The sequence below is a fragment of the Amblyomma mixtum genome, chromosome 6 (assembly GCF_055824585.1).
Source record: "Amblyomma mixtum isolate Tamu chromosome 6, ASM5582458v1, whole genome shotgun sequence".
NCBI classification, from domain to species: Eukaryota; Metazoa; Arthropoda; class Arachnida; order Ixodida; family Ixodidae; genus Amblyomma; species Amblyomma mixtum.
Genome location: NC_143017.1, coordinates 109,369,587 through 109,393,312, shown reverse-complemented (window position 1 = coordinate 109,393,312; position 23,726 = coordinate 109,369,587). Strand labels below are relative to the sequence as shown.

The following is a 23,726-nucleotide window of genomic DNA, read 5'->3' as shown; positions in this document are numbered from 1 at the left end:
GTGTACATAGAGTTTCCCTCTAGGTAATAGTAAGAAACTCTATGGTAGTGTAGGTGGGTAGTGTGGGTGGGTAGTTGTATGGTGTCTAGGTAATAGTAAGAAACTCTATGGTAGTGTAGGTGGGTGCGCGCGTATGAGGCTGAACCGGCTGAACGAAGAAAAAAGAAAGGTGCACAGGCCTGCAGGGCTGGTTGCTGCCTCATTTTTAAACAATAACATTGCCGTGATTATCGACATTCATATAGCTGTATTAGTATTTGTTTTGATCTCTGATGAATTTTAAGAGAAAATAAGATTAATACAGCTAGTCGAGCTTGACAACGCATATACTCGTATCTGAATAGTTCTTTAAAAGTTTCTTACCTGTGGCGCCCTCTTTGGCACTTTATGTACTTATCATGGCAGGCCTACTTTGAAAGGTGACAGCGGGGTGATGTCCGCCTCTGGTGGAAATGAAACTGCTTTGCTTGGAAGTTTCGCCAGGAAGCAGGTGAAGTACGGCAGCACCTGCAAGTATGTTTCGCGTAGCGGCAAGACCATTAAGCACATCGTGCAGCCGAGCGACACGCTACAGGGCATAGCGCTGCGCTACGGAGTCACGGTGAGCACCGTAGTACGTCGGCCAGCCGCACTTTCGCGGAGGCGGTCGACGACCGAGGCGCGAGACTGGCTCGCCAGAAACGAAACTGCTGCTTCCTCATCAGAACTCGCGATTCAAGCTGCTGCGGAGCCTTGTCGGTCAGGTCTCGCTATATGATAGAGTGGTGAGCAGTATATGCACGAGAGTTGCGACCGGTAGGCCAGAGGTTGGATGCGCGGAGTTGTGCAACGTTTGAAGGTTTGGCGCACTCCGGGAATCCGAGAGAAGCACAGTAAATTGAAGCAAAAAAACGTTGTGGTGCCTTCGAGAGGAGCACGAGATCGGGGCCGGACTGTAAGTAGGTCGAGGAAGCAGGCCCGGCTAGTCGAAACGACTGCCCGACGGACTGGCACGGTAGTTAAGAGAGAAAAAAAGAAAACTACCGGATCAACACTAAAAGGCGTTTGTTCTACCGCTGCGTTTTGAGTCGAAGGCGTGGCTTGCTAGATGCCAGCGAGGCTGTTTTTAGAGCGCAGCTACAGCATTGCTTTGTTTTGTACCCGTGTGCGTACTTGTGTAACTGTTTTCACAGATTTTTAGCCTCAGCAGAGCGTCCGTTGCACGCCTATAATTCTAGGCCCATGGTTGCAACTTATGGCCGGGTGACCCGAATCAGTGGCATGGGAAAGAAAGTTGCGGGCTGTTGCTCATGCTCGCTACGTAGCAAATAGCTTTCACACAGCGTCGCTTTGCTGCGACATGTAATTCTTCGCATTCTCATTACTCGATTCAGTCTAATATCACGCGGTAGATCACGTTCTCGCATGCTGTCAAAAGTCGTGAAAGACAGTTTGCAATCTCGCCCAGCTGTGTGAATTGTCCATTGGGAGCAGAGAACTCTTTTTCCTTTTTGAAGTTTGAACTAGGTCGCTGCATTTCCATCCGCAGGTGACGTCCCTTCTTTACTTTATGCAGCTGATGTCGGCGTCTGTTTTGTGACAGATAACCGAGGGTTGTTTGGAGAGTTGCGAAATATCTAAAAGCTTAGTGGAGGTCATTGATGCCGCTGTCTTTCTCGTTTTGTTACTTTGCTCCACTACGCTGGCATTCAATTGGGAGGGCTCAAGTTCACAGTGGCAGTTTTGTAGAGCTGGCAGCTAAAGAGGGGAAAATGCTTCCATTGCGTATGTTGCTTCCATTGCGTAAGTAGCTTCCATGCCAAGCCAGGACAGTTGATAACTCTAGATAACTCTCTAGGGCATCATAAACCGCATTTGTAGGGTGTTGTTTGCAACTCCTCTGGGTACAGCTTACGATAGCGATAATGGATGAACGGATGAACAGATCACTTTTCATTGTGCCTGCTTTATCTCGCAGCCATATTTGTTTTTTTCTGTAGATATTGGTTGCAGTATCAGGCTTTAGCGTTCTGAACTAATGCAAGCCTTATCTTAAATAAAGCGGTGGAGAAACTGAATTTTCTTGCAGTCTGTTTTTGCCTTTGGAATGATGCGTACAATGTTAGCAATTGGGTATCTCTATGTGGAATTCACCTGCTCTCAGTAAACGGTTTATAATTCAGTTTCAATAGCTCAGTGGTGGTTGTGATGTCGCCAGTAGGTATGAGATCACATGTGGTGGAAGAATACCACAGTATATTCACGGCTTTGTCAATTTAATTCACTCCAACCCTTAGGATAGCCTGTTCAAGTAGCCATAATGAGAGCGAGTAAACAAACAGCTATTATATTTTGCAGTTTTTGTATGTCTCTTGTGACCTCAAACTATATTGTGACATCACAACCACATTTTGGCTGCTGAAGCCAGAACCGAAGCTGCATAGGAAAAAATTCAGTTAGAAATTAATTAACCAGTGTGGGTGAATTTTGCATGGTAATTCATGTTTTCATCAATTCATGTACATCATTAAAAGTAAACAGACAGGCCCCAAAGTTTCCGTGTCTTTATCTCTTTAATGAATACATTATTCTCTTCGTTATCTGTGATAGCACGCATTCTCTTGCTTGTTGGCCATGCATGCATGATACATGTTGTTTTATAATGAAAATCTGTTCTGTATTTGTTGAGTTCTGGAACTATACAAGCTGCATATTTATAATGCTTACAGATCATTGGCCATTTTGTGACAAGGAAAGCTCATCTCTGCTGACTGCCATCAACTAATTGCTTTCATACTAAGCCTCTCTCAATTGTCAGCATTTGAGAGCTCCTGCAGTATTTAGAATGAAACTTTAAATCAGGTAGCTCAGTTTGAAGATCCTGTGGAGAAAAATGAAGGTTGCCTTATGGGCTGAGCTGTAAAAGAATGTGGGGCAATGGATCACAAACTGTACGGTACTGAAGCTGTGGCTCTTTGCACACAGTATCGACACATTATGAAGTACAGTGGTGATACAGATGAGTGACTGAATTCTATAGCTACGTTTTAGTTATTCAAATAGTTATACACCAGCTGTTTTTGTCGAAGGTTGTAGTTTGTGCACACTTTTTATTTATAGTTGTTTGTTCATAAAAATATGTGCACAAAAGTTACTGCAAAAATACATTCACTGCATGCTAATTTCTTGTGCAGCCTCCATAACAAGCAGTTATGTGTCTGTTTTTATTTGATTTTCTGCTCCAAACATCAATGCAGATAAAATGGTGATGTTGCATTGCAAGATTTATTTTAGACTCATTACCATTTTTATTTTCTGTGGAAGCAAAAGTGCAACAGTTTGGACCTATGTCTTAGGGCCAACCAGTGCTGGCGGCGCTATCAATATTTTAGCAGATTTTCTGTACATTTCCTTTCAACACGGTTAAAAAAAAATGCTGGGCAACAAAGCCCACAACAAGTAACAGCACATTTGGTTGTGACGAGCTGCTGCGTTGGTTCAGTGGTCATGGCACTCGACTGCTGATCCGAAAGACGCGGGCTCGTTCCCCGCCGCAGCGGTCGAATTTCGATGGAGATAAATTCTGGAGGCCTGTGTACTGTGCGATGTCAGTGCACGTTAAAGAACCCAGGTGGTCGAAATTTCCGGAGCCGGCAGCCCTCAGCCTCACTCGCTTTCAGACGTTAAACCCCCATAACTCATAACCTACATTTGGTTGTGCTGGTGCTTTGATTAATATATTTTATAGGTAAGAAATCATTGCCTAGTTAATTTTTAAAAAATTATACACTGATTGATTTAAAGGGACTCTGAAGACAACTTCATCCAATTTTTGTTCTGTGTAAAAATCGATTCTTCAACTTTTTCTGGCCACGTCAATGTTTGTCGGACAGCAGAAAGTGCATTTATTACTGAGAAAATTGGATTTAAAAATTTTCCCAGGACATGAATCAAACTTGTGACATTTGCGTCAAGGACTCTGTGGTCTCTATTTGGAAGTGAATGACGGTGTAGCATAGCATTTGGGATCTGCTCCCCAAAAACCTTCAATGTACTGCAGTTTACTAGTGAAATTGGGTGATCATGGCAATACCTGTGACCTGTATTTTAGGCCTTTTCTAGTTTGTGAAAGGTTAGTTTTCAGTGAAAGCAGCACGTTGTTCAATAGGATGTGGTGATGTGTCAATATAGGCCAACTTCAGTTTGTTCTTAGTGTCCCTTTAACTGCTTGCTGAATGGATGTTTGCACTGTTGACATTCTACTACATGCTGGTTTACCATGCTGTTGCAAAAGTGGGTGATCAAGATGATGGGTGGATTTGCAGACTGAAGAGCTGAAGCGTGCCAACCGGCTGTGGACAAGTGACAGCCTGTTCTTGAGGACCTGGCTGGCAGTGCCTGTGCTAGAGGCGGGGTCAGCAGTGGGCGGGGCCTCAGTTTCGGGAGGCGGGGACACTAATGGTGGGGGTGGGGCAGGCCCCGAGGACCCACCTCTGCAGCCAGACGAGAGTATTGCCGACTTTCTGGGCCGCATTGACAGCTCCATTGCCCAGTCACGCAACCAGCTGCGCCTTCTTTCGGACTCGAGGTATGCGTTTTGTGTCAAACGCACCTGCTGTTCATGTGTTTGATACCTTGCTTTAAAGGGACCATGCAAAGAATTAAAAGCCGCTTGTAAATGTTAGAAGTGATGCTCAGAAGCATTGACACCAAGTATGAGTCTTCGGAACTGAGCCGGCAATTTATTATGAATTTTTAAAAATCGTGTTTTTTTAAATTCGCGGGCCGTTTGGTGTCTTCGTAGGGAGCCTTTTTGGAACCAAAATCGGGAAAACAGACGTCACTAGTCCCATGACGTCGGCAGGCCACCACACGCTGTCATTCGCTCGAGCCGCGGCAGCTACGACGTCACGGGCACACTTCCGGTAGCGGTGAAAATCGTCAAAGCCACCTAGACTAGGTGGCTTTGAAATCGTCTGCTCGAGCCGCCGCGCGCCCCCCTCGGGCAAGCGCGATCCAGGGCATTGCCTTCGCGCATATGTTTTCAATTTACCTCTGCCGCCTCTTTCTGTCGCGAGTTCGGGAGCCAAGACAGCGCAGAGACCGGAGAGACGCTGCCGACGCACGCTGATCCTCGGGAGTGGGACAACCGGAAGTCGTAAACCGAACGTCAGCGAAGGACGTATTCATGGGCGGTGCCCAGTCCCGGAGCTGTTTTCTTTATTTTTTTATGGTGCCCCGCGCGTACGAGTTGAGGGGGGGAGAGGAGGAGCGTGATTTTTAATCGCCTATAACTTCGTTGTTATTGATGCTAGCTCAAAAATTCTTGCGCTGGGGTGACGAGTGATGGATTGCCTATCTCTACGTAATCTCGATAAATTTATTTCATAGTCCCTTTAAAGGCTCACTACACGACTGTGAACAAGCAGTGACTATGCATCTTGGCAGTGATCACAGAAATCTTTAAATGCGGCAGCAGACTAGTGGACCTAGTTGTCCATCTGCCATTGCCACAGGTTGAGACAGTGCAGGCAGGCACCAGATAGCTAGATGGCGTCTTGGAGCCAGAGCTATGCTGAGACCAGGTGCTACATCTGCACCCAAGACCTTGCTTCTGACTGGTAGGCAGAAGCCTGAATGTCGTAGTTTTCTTTTCTTTCAGCCATTTCTGTGCACTTAATTCACAAAAGCTGTGTATGAATAGGCACAAATCATGCCTGGGGCTTTGTCCCTGTTCGTCTGCATATTATATTTTTTCTATCTTTCCTAGAAAATGTTTTCTAGGAATTGGTTGCTTAATAACAGTGCATCAGAGGCTGGATGGAACGGACACTCAACGAGTGCAGAATTTGTTTTTTAGGAGTCATCTGGTTTGCATCATGCGTCACAAGTCCCTACACTGGTTCAGAGCGATCTTTATTAATCAGCTGGTAGTTTTCATGTTGTTTTGCGGTCTTTTGTGTTCCTTGAAGGAGTACATAAGAAATTAAATGAAGTGCATTTCGTGTCTTCTTGTGGAGTTGTGTTAAACTGTTTGCTGCTGGCCATCTCTTTTTAGAGAAAATCAAGGCTTGTAGGCATGCCGAGTGTCCAACCGTGCTGTGAAAACTATGCAGCACTAAGATGAAACTGTCATGGCTGCTGTAAGCCTCTGCAGTAGTTCAGTAAATTCTCACACTACATCGGGTACTTTTTAGTCAGGCACATTCTGCACATTGCACATGAGCATCATCAGGCAACAAAAAGAAATTGAAGCTGTGAGGTCATCTATACTGGCAGGTGAATGTGGCTGCTTTAAAAAGTAGCACTATGGCTGCATGCTCACTAGATAGTCACAGGCATGTTTCATATTTTTTAAATGAGCATAATTGTTCACGATTTTGTTGCAGTGGGCCTGATATTGGATTCATGAATTAGGGAAACCATTAGATACATAGATATAGATACATTCTGCAAGAATCATTATCAGAGAAAATATAAAAAGTACTTAGGTTTGCGATAGGTTTGCAAAATTGTATCGCATGTGCCCCTCATGGATTCACTTAGGCTGCTCAGCTAGCCTAATTGACAGTGCAGTTGAAGTTTAAACTGTACGCAGCATGTGAAAACATTCACATTTTGCGTAGGGTGCTTGTTTCTCAGTCACACTTGCTTTTTGCCTGTGCCAAGAAATGGGGCAAAGTTCCAGCACTGCTTGTGATGTTTTTGGGTTTAGGTGCAAACTACAACTACTGTTTCTTTAGCAAAGTGTAAGGGTCAAACACTGCCTTGCATGCAGTACGTGCCCTTGTTTTAAGTGGAAAAGAAGGGAAGAGGAAGGGCGTCTACTTGTACAGTTGCCCAGCATATGAACTCATGTGAAAATGTGAAGGATGAATAATGTGCAGCCTTGTAATGGCATTTATTATCGTCTCTCAGATACTGTGCTCTGGGCATATGCAGGGCGTTTCACGTAACTTGAGCCAACGATTAAAAATAAACTGGAAGCCACAGCTGAGTCAGTCCCGTCAGCGATTCAGTGATTCAAAGTCAAAGATCAATTTCAGATCAGATCAGATTCAAAGATCAGTGATTCAAAGTCGTGAGAAAAATGTGCGGCCAAGGCAGGAACGAGCTGACAGTAACAAAATAAGCAATAGTTATTGAGATGCAGTTAGTTTTTCTTAACAAGTGTGATAAAAGCATTTCATGAGTTTCTAACAGTGCACATGTTCAAAGTGTTCCATTCACGTATTGTCCGCGGAAGGAGTGAATAGCTGAAAGTGTCAGGAGTATAAACTCATTTACAGTGTATGAGATTATAAATAAGGGTTGAACTTTCAGGTTTTTATTTTTTGAAAATTCGGTGGACTTTTGTGGTTTATTTCAGAACGCAAGTTTCGGCTTCTTTTTTCGGCAGATATTATTTTTGACGAATGAATTACTGTTTTTTTTTTTCGGTGATTTAATGTGGCAATCGTGTGGTAAAAAGTCACCTAGAGTCTTGTAGCATTTTGTTCAGCATGAAGAGTGGCAGTAATTAATATACAAGTGGTAGTACTTGGAGCCTTCAATCTAACCTCAGTGTCCCTTTGAGAGACTTTGTAAAGGAGCCCTTGTGAAGGCAGCTGAGCCAGCAGCTGCAAGAAGCCACGCCATGTCAGGTAAGGCTTTAGCTTCTGTGGCTGGACAAGAGCTGAAGTACTTTATTCAGGCTCGGCTCTTGACTCCCAGCAGTAGTGGCTGCATTTCACTGTGGAGACACCTGTGTGGGAAAGTCCTACCGAGGCAGCCAAGAGCACTGAGTGGTGCAAGCTGAGTCCCTGTGCGCATAAATTGCAGGTACGAGGAGTGCGGCCTTGAGGAGCCTCCTCCATCCGGTGTGGCGGCACGGGACTTGGCCCCAGCACCTGTGGTAATGACACGGCAGGTGAAGCACTCCCTGCAAAGGCACGAGCGGGACCACGAAGAAATCTTCCAGCTCTAGCAGTGCTCCCCCACTCAGCCAAGGACCCTTGCTCTGTGTGTGTGTATTGCGTGCGCAACACCAAGCTCTGGCAGAGAGGCCACAATGCATCGGCTGGCAATGGCAGGCCCTTGCTTACCGAGTGTCAGAATAAAAGCCTCTCCATCACTGCCCAGGTTGTGGCAACAGGCCCCATGTGCTTGCCTTTCTTGCAGTGGTCTTGTTTCAGCAGACTTGGAGCAGTGTGCTCCAAGAGGCTTGGTGGCTGGAAGCATTGGTGCGCTGAGTGTACTAGAAAGAGTTCAGCATTGGATGCAGGCAGTGTGCCATTCACTCATCCTCATCAAGGTCCCGTCTGTCTTGATAGCATGAAATGCTCACACAAACATCCTATGTCCATTGTTAAGAGTTATATTGTTCAAAGTAATTAGTCAGTCTAAACACGTTCGGTGGCATTCATCGAGTTTCACTCTCCTTGACTGTCGGTGGTGCATTGGTGTTTACCTTTTCTAGGACATGAATTTCACAAACACTGCACCACATTGCCTTCGGCATATAGCCAGAAGCAGTTAAAAAAAGTTTTATTTACTTTTCTGCTGCCTCTAACATATATAAAAGCATTCTATCGTCTAAGTGCAGCTCTGTGATGTGTAGTCATTCTCCATTATCATCAGCAGGCAATGTGGTGCATTTTAAAGCACATGTTAATTATTAGGTGTAGCTTTCAGGGCATAATTTGACCTACCACTCCTTGTTGCCACCATAATGTCTTATTAGCTACACACCGACTAATAGCTTCAATATTAAAGCAAATGAGCAATGCAAGATGATGGGAGTGTGGGAAGAAAGAAATGTAGCAAAAGTTCTGTGAAAGCTTTTTGAGGTTATGAATGTAACACAGACATAGGTTTAGTAAAGCCTTGAGAATGACTGGTGCAAGCATGGCTTTGATGAGTGATGAATTTATTCTGGTGCCTAGATGAGTTACATTTCTCGCACATTACTAGGTTCTAATATATTTCAATAGCGTTACAACATATCTCAAATAAGGTGTCTACCAAGATCCTGAAAGCTCTTTTTTTTTTTTACGAACATTCCCTATGGTCAAGATTGGTATCTAAATTTTGTCACTGTGGGTACAACCTCATATTTGCGGCCTAGGCTTCCAGTGATAATGTAGGTGTTTTGTGCACAATGTCAAAAAATATTATGCAACTTGAGAATATGCTGATTTTGATTGTGGTTCATTGGTTTAAATATTGCTTTTCAAAAATTTTGTGCTCTTTGCAGAGTCACTTCTGTGTTGACCGAGGAGCATATGTGCATCAGGAAAAATGTGTGGAAGAAGCGCTTTGTTTCCCTTTTTTTTTTTTGTTAAGGTACTCCTCAACAGTGCCCTTAATACTTAGCACCTGGCTTATACTACAGAACCAGCTACTGCTGTCTTGAGACTTGTGTAAATAGCTTTTGAACTTTTAGGGTGCACAAGCAATGCTCCTGAATTGTACTTATAACCTGCAGTGTTCAATGCAGCTAACTGTATTGCAGGCAGTGAATTTTGTTGTTGCCCCCCCACAGGCGAAAGATATTGCATTGGAAAATCATGCTGGACCATATTTTTTTGGCCAAAAAGTCAAAGAAATACATGGCTCATATGGGAATGTCCTTCTCCCAACCGCCTCCTCCACGAGTGACCCATAAATCCACCCTTATGCCAAACTGAAGAGTGTGTGGGTGTGTATTAGCATTAGCATAGTATGTTTGTGATGAGGAAGCAGTTAAGAAGTTGAAATTATATGCAGCGATTTTTTGTTCAATGAGGAAGTCAAGAATAAACGTCTAATGTAACATTTGTTTTAAGCATCGATATTGAAATACTCGTCCTTCTTCCTCAGATCATCGTCACCGAGACCAGTTCAAGGAAACATTGCTGAAAACCTCAATTAAACCTTTGTAGTATTTGTGCTGTCTTGCCTCAGTTGGCTGCCATTGAGCTACCTTAAGTAATGCCTTTAATTGGATGTAGCTATCAAACTCTAGAATGTTACACTTCAAATACAGTCATCCCTCAGTTGTGGAAAATTCGCTTGAGTTTGGGATTGGGAAGGGGGAGGCTATTGAGTAAGCTTTGGCGGCATTTGTGTTTTTAGACTGCAGCTTTCAGATGCAGGTGCCTCATCTTCATATTAGTGCAAGTCAGTGATACTGCCTAGGGTTGAAGGAAGCTTTGCTGCTGTCAGCTTCAGGTAAATGACAAGAAAGATATTTTTTAACCTTAGGTAATGAGCCGTGATTGTCTTGGTGCCGCCAGGTCCAGTTCATTTTCATTCTCTGTTGGGATGTTGAAGGTATAACTTGGGAAACATACAGTGCTCTCGAATGTACGTTCGGTGATAGTCACATTATAGCTCCTCAGAATAAATATATCTGTTTGTTACCGGTGGCATTTGGTTACGCTATGCCTGTGTTGGCTAGGACTAATTTCAAATGAGAGTGCATGCTAGCAATAATTTCTTCGAGTCCCATTTAGAAGGTGCATCAACCTAAGGACTGGTATTCTAGCATGTTGCTACAGTTGTTGGCTGTGTAGTGTATTGATATATGTGAAGCTGCTGTACGATTCCTGCACAAAAGTGCACCTGTGAATGACAACACCTGTGATTTTTGCTTCAAAGAATGTGCTTAAAAGGTGGTTGCATCTGGTGGCCTGAATTTCTTAGCTTCGCATTCAGACCAACACATTGTTTTGAATGTTTGTACTTGCTGTAACTAGCATTGGAAGTCGGCTTGCATAGGGGACTATAAAGAATGTGTAGCACAGAAGCAATCATCCTCTTGGTGGCAGCTGAACTTGTGGCAGTGCAGAAGATTGACTACATATCTTAGCGTGAGGTTAACTGCAATGTGTGTGGTACTTTTCTGCAAGTGTAGCCCCTAGAGAATGTTTTTGCTGTGGAAGTTTTGTACTGCATAGTTTTTCTTTCCCAAGCAAAGAACCTGGCCCAGACTGATTTTGTTGCAAGGTGGCAGGCTGGATCAGAAAAACTGTTGGAACCACAAATGTGAACTTATAGTTTGTTGGGAGGGCGTGAGAATGCCTTGCAGATATGTCAGTTATTTTTGTTGACTGAACCATGCAAAATAAATCACTTTGAATGTGGCAGTGGAAGAGAGCCATTTCTGTTTACAGGGAGCAGAGTAAGCTGAAATGTGATGCTTTTTCAAGACTTGGCTAAAACTTTATCCAAACAAGCTTTTCAGAAAAAATGGCCAATGCTGGAATGTGCACACATAGATGTGGCTTGGTCAGAAATCGTATCAAAGGGAGCAGATGTATTTCCTTCACATTTTATGTTAAGTGCTGTAGCTTCATGTAGTGAAGGAAATGAAGTGTTCCTCATTCATTTTGTTCCCACAACATGCAAGGTGTTTTAACAATTTACAGATGGGCTACAATACATGGAAATACCCAGGGACTTCGGAAAAGGGTTATTTACCCCCCTCCCCTCTCTCTCCAACTGTTAGCGCTGACATCAAATTTCTGACAAATGCTTCAATTCTATTGGACGTTAGTAATGTGAAGCACACTGTGGCTAGTTGGCTTACCTACTCTTAAAGCTTTTTGATTGAGTAGCATAAGCCAATCATGATTGAGCCGAAGTTGACTGACCCTTGCTGAATTGAGAGAAGTGCAAACTTCTTTATTGCAGTTGGTCTCTACTCATGCACACGTTTCTAAAGCTGCTCATTTCATATTAAGCTTTATATGCTTCACACAAATACACCTTTGAACAGTGCTGAATAAGAAAAATGTATACAAAAATAAAATTAATATATGTTTCAGTGAAAACAATAAACACACAACATAAAACTTCTCTAGCCAAACGGTGGCTGCAATGTAAAAGGTGAGCTGAAATCACCTGAGGCATGCAAAAACAGCAATATATTTGCTGCTTCTTCATTTTTGTCTTTCCAGCTCTTGGGTAGGCTTGCATAAGAGCTGTGGTGAATTAAAATAAAAATTCAGGGGCACTTTGACTGTCTAAAGTGCGTAGAGGCGAAAGCGTTTTCCGCACCACTTTGACTGCTTCGGTGGCACTGGCGGCGTCACATGTAATTGAGTACTAATTACTAAGTGATGAGAAATAACTAATGATTAATTACTGATTGGTGCCTGAATACTAATTAACTGCTAATTAATGACGCTTAAGCTTCGCCTTTAGGAGTGGAACGCGACAGCGTGTTGTAGCGCTGCCAGGGAGTCCACCGAACGCCACCACCCGTTCGGCGAGATGCCTTGCCCTTTGAACGCTTTTTGAGGAAAGGAAATGGCGCAGTAATTATCTGTCATCTCGATGGACACCTGAACCGCACCGTAGAGGAAGGGAGGAAGTGGGAGTGGAAGAAGAAAGGCAAAGATGGTCCGTAATGCAGAAAATGAAAATTGTATTTGAGGAAAGGAAATTACACAGTAACTGTCTCACATATCTCGGTGGACACCCGCAAAATTCAGGGGGGGGGGGGGGCACTTTTTTGACCTAAAGTGCGGTCACTGATGCGTGGTTAAGGTGTTACGCTTCGCCTCTAAGAGTGGAACGCGACAGCGTCTTGCAACGTTTCCAGAAAGTCCATAGAACGTCATCGCACATTCGGTTCTACGCCCGCTCGTAGGTAAATTGGTTTTTGAGGAAAAGGAAATGTATCTGTCTCTCATATCTCGGTGGACACCTAAACCTCGCCGGAAGGGAAGGGAGGAGGATGGGAGTGAGCGAAGACACCGTATTCACTAGACGCACCTTTGTTCTTCCGAAACCATCGAGCTGGCATGGCGGAGGGGATAACATGCTCGTCTCGCACTCCGAAGACCGGGGTTCGATTCCCGAGCTCGACCAATTTCCTACTCGGTTTTATTTATTTATATGGCCTGACTAGAAAAGTTAATTAGGCTAATTGAGTAATTAAGCAATTAACTAAGCTCTGTCCCACTTGGAGCATCACTATACGATTCCTTCAATTGTTTGCATGGTTACTAGCCACAATTGGCCACGTTTGAAATTCGCGCACTGTGACGTCACGACCGTTTCGACCAATTGAAAAGCGTGACATTTCTGTCGACAACTGCTGCTTACAACGATGAGACATTAAAGGCTTTCGCCTTAAAAAAAAAGCGGCGACCACACTGCAGCTTCTGTTTGCTTCACGGGACCTCAAGTCTTTTTCGTCACACCCACTGTTTGGGTGTTGAAACCAAAGCAAAAAATTCAGTTACACATGATTTACCTCCTTTTGGGACAATCCACATGGCTGCCCATGCTTAATAATGTGTGTCCTGAAGAAAGAACAAACAATTAAAATTTGGTGTCTCTTGTCCTTTAATGCTGTTGGGTAAGCAGCCAAGGTTCAAGATCAAGCAGATTCTATTTTGTCATTTTCACATGTTTTACTTCGTATTATACTGTTCGGTTTACCACAACAGAACTAGCTCCAAGCAACTAATGGTATAAAGTACTGTATGCTGATAAGCAATTCTTTCCTTTTAATGGCAACAGCTCTTAAAGGGTCCCTGTGATGGTTTTGCGGGTGGCTATAAAATGAGTGCATTACATAGATTAAAGACAAAGCTTATGCCGCGAACACGTTCTCAAAAATTAGCAGGTAATTTAAATATATATTTTTAATTCTAATTCTTGCGGCGACGTCCACGGTGACGTACTGTCAGTCGACAGGGTGACCTTTGACCTGTCAGGTGGCGTGTTACGCTGCTAGCCGTCCTCCGGGATCTTCCCGTAGCAGCTACCTTCCAGGTATGCTTAATCTATCTAATGTCTATTGGCTCGCCAAAAAATGCAACGACGTACGAAGCACGCCAATTGGAGGCGGAGTGCACGGCTGACTGGCAGGGCTGGGCACGATACTTGAAAAAAAAAAAAATTGCTGGCGGTTTTGCATTGCTACGCGCGAAATATTGTGCGAAAGCACGGTGGGTCACCTAAATTTCGGGGTGGGTAGCCAAATTTTGGGGGTGTCCTAGGTCTGCGGCGGGCTGCGGCGTCCTGTATTACCTCGCTGGCCAATCAGAATAGTGTACAAAATTGTATCAAAACTGTATCAAACAAGCCAGAAGCATCAAAATTCTTGAGCTTATAATTTCGTCTCGTTAATCTATAGCTTCTTGTATATATGAAACAAGAAAAGCTTTAACAACGGTCTACTTTTTCTCGCGTACAAATCCGCCATTTTCACAAGATGTGCACATGTCGCGTTGGTTGGTTGGTAACAACTTTATTTATAGTCCCGCAGAGCTTTCGCCGACGGGGCCTTAGGTCTCCCACGTGGGGACGTCGAGGCCTCGTCATCGCCTCACGGGCCTGCTGGACGGCCCAGAGATGGTCATCGAGGCTGGGGCTTGTTAAAGGGCCACTGCCCAGGGTCCGGACATTTTTGAAAAACAAGCCCACTGCATAGATGAGGCATCGAAGATAACCTCTGCAAAATACTAGAGCCATGCGCGCCACGAAAAGCTGCGAAAATTCAAATCAAAGCCCGCTCGTTCTTTCCTTCAACAAAAACGGGCCCGGCCCACTACTCTGAACCCCGCTGTCGTCAAGGGGGGCTACTTTCGCTAAAGGCACTCCATTGGTGCATCGTTCTGACTGACGGGAGAAGGTTGGGCGTAGCCTTGGCGTCGCGTCGTCTGCACAAGGCTTTCCGCAGCGCCTTCTGTTCTGGCTCATGCCTACAAACCCGCATGAAGGAACAAAAAAAAAAAAAAACTGCGGAGGGAGCGTGCGGCGACAGCCTTGAACCCTAGCCATAAAAAGTAAAAAATAGTAAAACTGAGGGAGTTGGTTCGCCCCCCCCCCCCCCCCTCCGCCCGCCGTGATCACCTCACGAGACGCTCTGCGTACGCGCTCCCTTCTCAGATTTTTTTTCTTCTATGCGAGCCCTCCAAAACAAGGTTTTAATTACTAGTGCAGCAGAGCCTTTCCCTCGCTCGCCCACTTGACCGCTCCGCACACACACCGCTTATCTTTCGTGCATCTTGCGTACGCCTTGATTCCAATCAACCTCCCTCGACGCCCCCATTATGGAGGTTGAAGTCAGAGCAGCCCTTATCAAGCTCCGAAACTCAACCCCTGGGGAGGACCAAATCACAAATGTCATGCTCAGAAATCTAGATGACCGTTCAATTTCCCTTCTCACCGACTACTTCAATGAGTGCTGGGAAATGGGGGCGCTACCTGCTGAATGGAAGCACGGGAAAATAATTTTCATTCCTAAACTAAATAAGCCCATTAACGCCCAAAACCTCCGTCCCATTTCGCTGACTTCGTGCTTGGGCAAACTGAGCATGTCATCCTCACCCGTCTTACGCAACACATGGAATCCCATGGACTATATCCACATACTATGGTAGGATTTCGATCCCACCTCTCGGCACAGGACGCCCTACTGCAGATTTCACATGCTATCCTCAATGACATGTTACATCACACCAGAGCAATCCTGGCAGTCGACCTCACCAAAGCATTCGACAAAGTTACGCACAGCGCCATCCTGCAGGGCATCCAAGAGCTGCAGTTGGGGCCTAAGACCTACAACTATATCCGGGCCTTCTTAAACGGTCGCACAGCCTCACTGCATATAGATGATATACAGACCCCCCCCCCCCCCCCCTTCACGCTTGGTAACATTGGTACCCCGCAAGGGGCGGTGTTATCTCCCTTCCTCTTCAACCTCACCCTCATCCCCCTGGCCAAGGCTCTCAGCCGCATCCCGCACTTAGGACACACACTTTACGCGGATGATATAACGGTTTGGACCACATACGGCTCGGATGGAGACATAGAATCGACCCTTCAGGAAGCCGCTACAACTATCGCTACTCACGCGGCAAACATTGGGCTTGAATGCTGACCCACAAAGTCAGCACTCCTCATAATCCGCCCGCGGCGCGTCCCTACCTCCCCCATCACGATCTACCTGCATGACACTCCCATACCGCAAACACCTACCCTCCGCATTCTTGGCCTGCATTTACATGACACGGGGAAAAACAACCTTACCCTGAAATCACTAAAACAGTCCACTTACTCCGTCATCCATCTTCTTAGAAGGGTTTCATATTCACGAGCCGGTCTAGACGAAGCAGATAATCTCAAGGTGCTGCATACCTTTGTGCTTAGCCGCATTCTTTACGCCACTCCTTACCTGAACCTCTCCTGTTCGGATAAAGACAAGATCAATGCTCTTATCCGCACGGCTACCAAAGCAGCGCTAAACCTACCAAAGAGCACTAGCACGGACAGACTCTTAAAATTAGGAATGCACAACACTATACAAGAACTTATAGATGCACATCGCTACACACAGTACCTTCGTCTGGCTGGCACGGAAACGACGATATATACTGGATTCTCTGGGAATTCGCATACCGGCACACACAACAGACTTCATCTCTCTCCCTCGCGCCATACACACTGCGCTTATCCTGAAACCCCTTCCTAAGAATGTCCACCCTGAATACCATCAATCCCGCCGAGTCGCGCGAGCCAAAGCTCTCCATAAAGAATATGGCACTTCAGAGGATGTGCGCTGGGTAGACGCTGCGTGTGGTCCAGACCGTTCAGTAGCTGTGGCTTATCATCCAGCAGCCCCCCCATTTACCCATTTCATAGACCCACCTTGTACCCCGGAAGAAGCAGAGGAAGCAGCTATAGCAATAGCCATTGCCCAAACCAATGCGGCTTATATACTATGCGATTCCAAAACAGCCATTCTTAACTTCGCCCGCGGACGCGTCCATCCCCCCGCGTGGCAGATATTGAGAATGTGCACCCTAAATCCCGATAGGCGTATTGAGCTCGTGTGGGTGCCGGCTCACTCTGGCAATCCCGGAAATGAGGCCGCCGATAACATAGCCCGAGGACTTATTTGCCGGGCAAATGGCGACCCCAGCCGGGATTTCTCGAGGGAGCGGGCACACACGTTCTCAGAACTAACTCAACAAGCACGCCTTGCCCGTCTACTCTATCCCCCTCCCCACCCCCGCCTATCCCACTCCCAACAAATCCTCTGGAGGCGACTCCAGACCCGAACTCTTCCTACCCCTCAGCTTCTATCCCACTTCCGCCATGTTTCCCCAGAGTGCACTCTCTGCGGAGAACCGCACGCCACCCTTGACCACATCCTCTTCGGCTGCCCTGCCGATCCTCCCCCGCAGGGACAGCCCGCCATCGGTACATGGGAGGAATGGGAGGCCCTCCTTGCGTCGCAGGACCCGGACGCGAAACTTCGCTGTGTGAACCGGGGTGCCAGTGCCATGGCCCTACGTGGCCTGGACACATGCGCGTAATATGAGGGCTGTGCGGTGGCCCTGCGACCTTGTACGGTCCAAACTCACTTGCTTAATAGTTTTCCGTCCGTCCGTCCGTCCGTCCGTCCGTCCGTCCGTCCGTCCGTCCGTCCGTCCGTCCGTCCGTCCGTCCGTCCGTCCGTCCGTCCGTCCGTCCGTCCGTCCGTCCGTCCGTCCGTCCATCCATCCATCCATCCATCCATCCATCCATCCATCCATCCATCCATCCATCCATCCATCCATCCATCCATCCATCCATCCATCCATCCATCCATCCAATGAATGACATATGCTTTGGAGCGGAGAAAAGACACAAACACACAGAACACAAACACGCATGGAGAAAAGCAAACGGGCGGTTGCCGGGTCCGCGCTTCGCCGTGTGTTTCGAACACAACCGACTTCCGCCCCTCCGCTCGTGAAACGGTGGGGAGGCCTAAAAGAAAATGAAAAGGTGGCTCGTTAACTGGGAATGACAAACAGATGTATGAAAGGATGCGCTCGCTAACAAGTCTAGGTGGTCGAGCCGATCGTGCCTCTCGATCGTTCAGTGTGCGGAGAAAATGCAAAAACCAAGAAAAGAATTCTATTGAAGGCGGGGCCATGACGTCGCCCTGTGACGCACTCCACAGACACCACGCCTCCGGCTTACACCGGAGAAGGAAGGGGTGATTTTGCCTTGCCGAGCCTACTCGACGAGGAGCGGGAGAGAAAAATTTCGAGGAGGGAATGGAAGGAGAGGAGGCTCGTTCAAAGTGAGGTAGAGAGTGTTTGGGATTATGGGGTGGGCAGGGGCCCTTTAAGTTTGGCGAACATGGGCCTGAGAAGAATTAGTACCGGACGTGACTCATCGCGAAGCAAAAGATACGGCGAGGCCTGGCGCCGCCGGCAGCAGCGGCGGAAGCATAGACGACGGCGGCAGCGATAGTGTGGTCGAATTTGTCCTCGGGTCACCGGACGCGGTGATGCTACGCAAGCTACGCAAGGTCGAGTTGATGCTGCTAATTGAAAGACGGCTGTGTCCTCGACAGAAGTCTCGTGTTTCGGACGTCCGGTGGGGGAGTTCGAGGACGTTCATTCACCTGCCGGGAGACTGCTGGAAACTTCTCCTCCGAAGGCAACGCACAGAAGACTTGCCGCAGTGATCAAAGTAATACAGCGGTGTTTGATGACTCAACCTGTACCCCTTCCCATCGACCGAGCTGCGAGAGAGCGTGAACCCAGCACCGACCCCTGCCGTGGGTGGTACGACCAGTGTCCACACCGGCCCACCTGATTGGTCATTGATCTCGGATCCGAACTTTATTCCCCAGTCAGGGATCTGGGGAATCTGAACCATGTTGTTTTGTGACCGGAACACTCCCATCTCGACTGTAAATATGTAAAATAAACCTTCTGTACAGTTTCCTCCATAGCGAGTCCGGCACCGTCCTTTAGAGCCGGGACCTGTGGGGCTGAACGAGTCAGTCATCTCCAGGACCCCTCCGTCTTCAATACTGGTTCCAGCGGTGGGGTTGAAGCTCCATCTTCAACAATGGTGGCAGCGGTGGGGTTGAAGCTCCATCTTCAACAGGCTGCGCAGGGCAGCGGCCAACCGCGGCGGGCGGGTTCCGGAATCAGCACCGTGCAGGTTTTTGTTACAGTCCCAGAGCATGCGAGTTAAAGTGGCTATATTGGCGTGGCAGACCTTGCATATATTTTCCGGGTATGTATACCGGGGTAGAGCCTGTGGTATAGTTCTGGTTACCGGGGAACTATAATCGGGAGTATAAGGCTGCGACGCATAGCGAAGCACCTTCAATAGGGAGAAGAAAGCTAGGCGGCGGGCGTGCGCTCGTCTGAAGCAAAACCAGTTCAGAAGCGAAAGTGGACAGTTTTGCTTACTGCATGTGCAGTAGAGCTGGCAGTTTTCAACCAGGGGAGCTGGAGGAGGAGAAGCACGCATCTGCAGAGCGGCTGTGTGAAAAAGGCGGATTCCGTTCGGCGATCCTGAATATCGGCGGAGCCCCACTGCAGACTTGTGTCGTATCCGACTATGATTGATTTCAGGATGGCGAGGGGCAACCTTATTACTTCCTATGATGAGCGAATAGATGCGCGCTACTTGTGACGAAGCCATGTGTGGAGTGAGCTTCGTGCGCTAAGGCAAGAGAAAAAAGCGTGACACCAACAAGCCGACCAACTATAGCGGCGTTTAGATGACGGGTTTGAGTTGAGTTGAAAACCGGTAACTGGCTTCATGTATAGATGACACAAAGCGCAAAAGGGACAGGACAAACGAAGAAACAACACGGACAAGGTTTACAGCATTCCTTTGTCTTGCGGGAGACAGTACATCGGACAAACTGGAAGATGTTTTAATGAACGATTGCTTGAGCATAATAATGACCTGAAAAATGTGGCCGTCAAAGGCCACCTTGCTGCACACTGCAGAGGGTGCGAAGGATGTAACTCTATCTTCTCCGCTGCACGTGTCGTCACAAGGCACAAACAAAAGGACACCAGGGAAATTGTCGAAGCATTCCTAATCACAAAAGCTGGTGAAGCATGTGTTAGCAACCCCTCTGTGTCATTGACAAGAAAGGAACTTGTGTACTTGGGCGAAAGTGTGCATTGATATCAGCTATCATCACAATTGTCGTGTGTTTTGGTTGTGTGCCTGTTGCGTTTTTTCCCTTGCACCATGCTATAAAAGGCAAGATCGTGAATTAAAAAATTGCAGTTGCAGTAAGCGCCTTGTCCGTGTTGTTTCTTCGTTCGTCCACTCCCTTTTGTGCTTTGTGTCATCTAGTCATGTACCAACTCGCCCACCAATCGATTCTTCTGGGTTCATGTAAACACCGCAGAGTCGGGCCCGGGTGCCGAGGGAGCGAATCTAGTCAACTCTGCTGCAGGGGGTGGGTTGACTCGCTCGACCTCAACGGCAGATAGCATGTAAACCGGATCGAGTTGATGAGTCCTGTTAGTGGGAGGGGAGATGCAAGCCCGCCCCCGCCGGGCATGGGTATACGCGCTACGCGCCCCTAACGTCCAATGATATTACTTCACACTACCGCCTCTCTTCCCCCCTCCGCACAAATCCCTTTCCCAGCACCGCCAACGCTTGTGGCGCAGGCCCACACCTTTCTTACCCCCGCACGCCTTGCCCTCCTCCACCCCGGAACGCACTCGCCGGCCTGCCGCTTATGTGACAGCCCAAAGCCGACTACGCTCATATCCTATTCTCCTGCCCAGCACACTTGCCCTGCCTCAATTGGTGCCTAAACAGTCGGCAGCAGTGGGTTGTCCAGCACCGAGCCCAATCTCAAACTTCGGCCGGGCAGAGGACGTCGCGACTATAGGCACGGCCTGGACGCCACAACCGGCAGCCTGAAGACCGCCCGCAATGCTGCTGCATAATTTTCGTTTTTTTTTGCCTTCAAATAAATAAAAGTTTTTCACCACCACCAGGGGAGATGATAAATGCGAGCTTGTTTTTCGCTTGCGCCGTCGCACCTCAGAGACGGCGCGTTGCCGGCCGCAACGTCGGAGGGTGCACTGCCCTCCCTCGCTGCGCTGCTTAACGCTTGGTACCGCTGCAGTTGAACCGGTCTCGATTCGCTAAAATCGAGTTCATGTAAACACGCATTCGTCGAGTTGGGCTGACCCTGCTCAAATTGATCCCCTGACTCGGCCCGCCGCTGTCGGGTTGATGTGTTGAATCTTTTTTATCGTCTTCGCTGCCCAGCCAGCGAAGAAGAGGAAGACCGCAGGGGAGCGTGCGCAAGGGGACACGCGCTAGGAAGTTTTGGACTCCATCTTGGTTTAGGATGCACTCATTAAATCCCCCTTCTCACCGTCCAAGAGTTCAGTCTTTGGGTGCTTGCCCGTGGCCCATCCTCAACATTTTGGTGCCGAAATCCGGGATCGAACCAGGGACCAGGAATGGGAACGCAATCCTTGTAGCACCGAAATGTACAGGTGTAGTCAAAAGTAAATGGAAGGAAATATTACCAAACAAATTTTATTTTGTCACCCTTATTTCAGGCATTTTAGAACAGATATATGCACCTTCATTGTGATTTTGCCAGTTACAAAGAGCACCAATAACTCTCGATTATTGTGCTTTGGTTTCAACAGAATTAATTTTTTTCGACAAAGCCACCTTCCATTTACTTTTGACGGCGGGTGTTCAACAAATATAGTTGTGCCCGCTTAGTACGAGCCCCGTTAATACGGACGACTCGAATTATGGGCAATAATTCTAGAGACGAGATTTTTTCAATGTATTTGCGCCTCGTTAGTATGGAAACTCGCTGCCCGGACAATGGACAGAGAGAAAATGCACGGAACCTTTGGGACACGTATTTTTGTCCCGTTAGTATGAACAGCGATGAGAAGAAATCCCCGAGTGCCAATGCCCCCCCCCCCCCCCCCCCCCCCCCTTTCGAGCGGTAGCGGAGTAAGCGAGTAGGGGACGTTCGAGTCATCAAGCGGGCGGCCCTCCTCGAACGAACGAACGAAGCGCGACATCCCCTCGTCGACCTAGGTGACCAAGTGTTTTCCGTACCTGCTGCCTGCCTGCTGCGACCGAGGAAGGTCGTCCGCATTGATTGGGAAATCCCAATAAACGATTTTGCCTTCGCAACGAAAAGTACATACTGGGCATGCACGGCGGCCTAGAGTGCAGTTAAATCTTGGGGAACGCGTTGCATTTCACCGCCGCTGAAAACAAGCTTTCTCGAGTCTCTAAGATGATGTGGGCGTGAACGCCGCACCGGGGCAGATTTAACGAGTTTTCGATGTCGTGCGAACTCCGTTCTGGATTACAAGCTGTGGGGACTCTATTTGTCGCCACACTCGGAGTGCATGAAGCAATCAAATGGGATTATTACGAGCCGCCATTCGTGGGCTACAACTGAGCACCCAAGATTGAAAGTATACTTCGCGGTGAGATTAGTGTAAGAAGTTTAAATATAATGCTTATTGTCTGTTTCTGTAGGTAAAATTTGTCGATGTGAATGACAGAATTGTCCGGACTTGTTTCTCACCGCTTAGATTTAATATACTGGCTACGAGATGGTATACTCAAAATTTTGGAGGTTATACTAGATGGATAGTATTCTGTGTGAAGCACATGTGCGTATGTAGGGTTTAGCGTCCTGAAGAAGCAACTATAGGCTCTCAGGGATGCCGTATAGGAGGGCTACAGGTTAGTTTCGACCACTGGCAGCTCTTTAACGCGCACCGACATCGTACACAACATAGCAGTGTTGTATTTTGCCTTAATCGAAATGCGCCCATGGCAGTCAACATTCGATTCCGCGGCCTCAGAACGGACACAGACCTCGGTTCGCGCGGTCGGAGCTGTTCTGGGCCTGTACTATGGTGTGGTGTGGTGCACTTTGCCTGCTTTTGCGGCGCTTATAAAAGAAAAATCTTCCGACCAGAGAAAAGTAATAGACAAACAGAATCTCCTTCCTCTCTAAATTTTCGCAGTTCCGGAAGCGGAAGTAATGCCTTACAGCACGAACCGGCCGCCGAAGGCTCCGGTCGCGCGTGAAGGGTACAGCACGAACCGGCCGCCGAAGGCTCCGGTCGCGCGTGAAGGGGCCTGCGTGCTCAAAGACTCTCACGCTCCAAGTGCAACGGCTCATTTCTGTGCGCGTCCCCATGCGGAAGGCCATGCGCAGTCCCGTCAGTTGTATACAGTCGATATATGAGCTTGCATGTAAGGCTTCTCAGGTACTACAAACGTGCTTACAAGACACTCAGCTTGGAAATACTAGCTTCGAAGATTCAGAATTCGCTGTCATGAAGGTGAAGCTGTTTCTCTGTCGAGTTTCTTCAAAAAGGAAAACATAAACCTACAGCAAACGGTGATCCTCTTCCCCCCCCCCCTCTTATGTGCGCGCGCATCTTGTTCACCCAGGAGGAGCAAGAACGTTTATTTAACCTTTTTAAGTTGGTTACCACCTTTTCCCGGCGGTGTCCTTAGTCCAGGACTTTGTTTGCTCTCGTTATCCTGCGCGCCCGCTCGATCAGCCGTTGCTGGTCTTGAGGGTCCCAGCATGGACAGAGCAGCCTCCCAAGAGGAGAAAATGGGGTGGTTGCAGCCCCGGTGGGTAGGGCCATTGCCATACGGAGTGAAGGGTGGGAATGTAGGGCTGCTGCATGCTGGGCATGCATGCAGGAAAAGTTTAAGCGGCGATTTCACCGCGCATGCCGATACGCCGGCCGTTGCGTAGGCCGCATATCACTTGGAGTCAATAAGGGGCCAATAGCAAGCCATATAACTTGGCAGGATATGTTACTATGCTTGTTGCGCATTATTTAGGAAACGGTGTATGAATCCCCACATAGCAGCGAAGAAAATACATCTTCGTAATGACCTTCAAAATTTGCCTGTTGCCTTGTTTCCCTGAGTGCCTTATCTGGGCTGAACAGTGGTCATAAATCCGAGTCAGT

At 47.4% G+C, this 23,726-nt stretch overlaps 1 protein-coding gene across 2 annotated transcripts; it reads left to right on the top strand.

Annotated features, from left to right (window-relative positions):
- The first annotated feature begins 424 nt into the window (after positions 1-424).
- On the top strand, positions 425-11,087 carry LOC149340002 (lysM and putative peptidoglycan-binding domain-containing protein 1-like). 2 transcript variants are annotated; one of them, XM_089548747.1, is made up of 3 exons: positions 425-601; positions 4,305-4,567; positions 7,801-11,087. In XM_089548747.1, exons 1-3 carry the CDS (start codon positions 434-436, stop codon positions 7,943-7,945), a joined length of 576 nt encoding a protein of 191 aa, XP_089404873.1. In that variant the 5' UTR covers positions 425-433; the 3' UTR covers positions 7,946-11,087. The 2 variants fall into 2 exon arrangements, with proteins under 2 accessions (XP_089404873.1, XP_089404872.1); XM_089548746.1 differs by having other exon boundaries at positions 432-490.
- Positions 11,088-23,726: the final 12,639 nt, after the last annotated feature.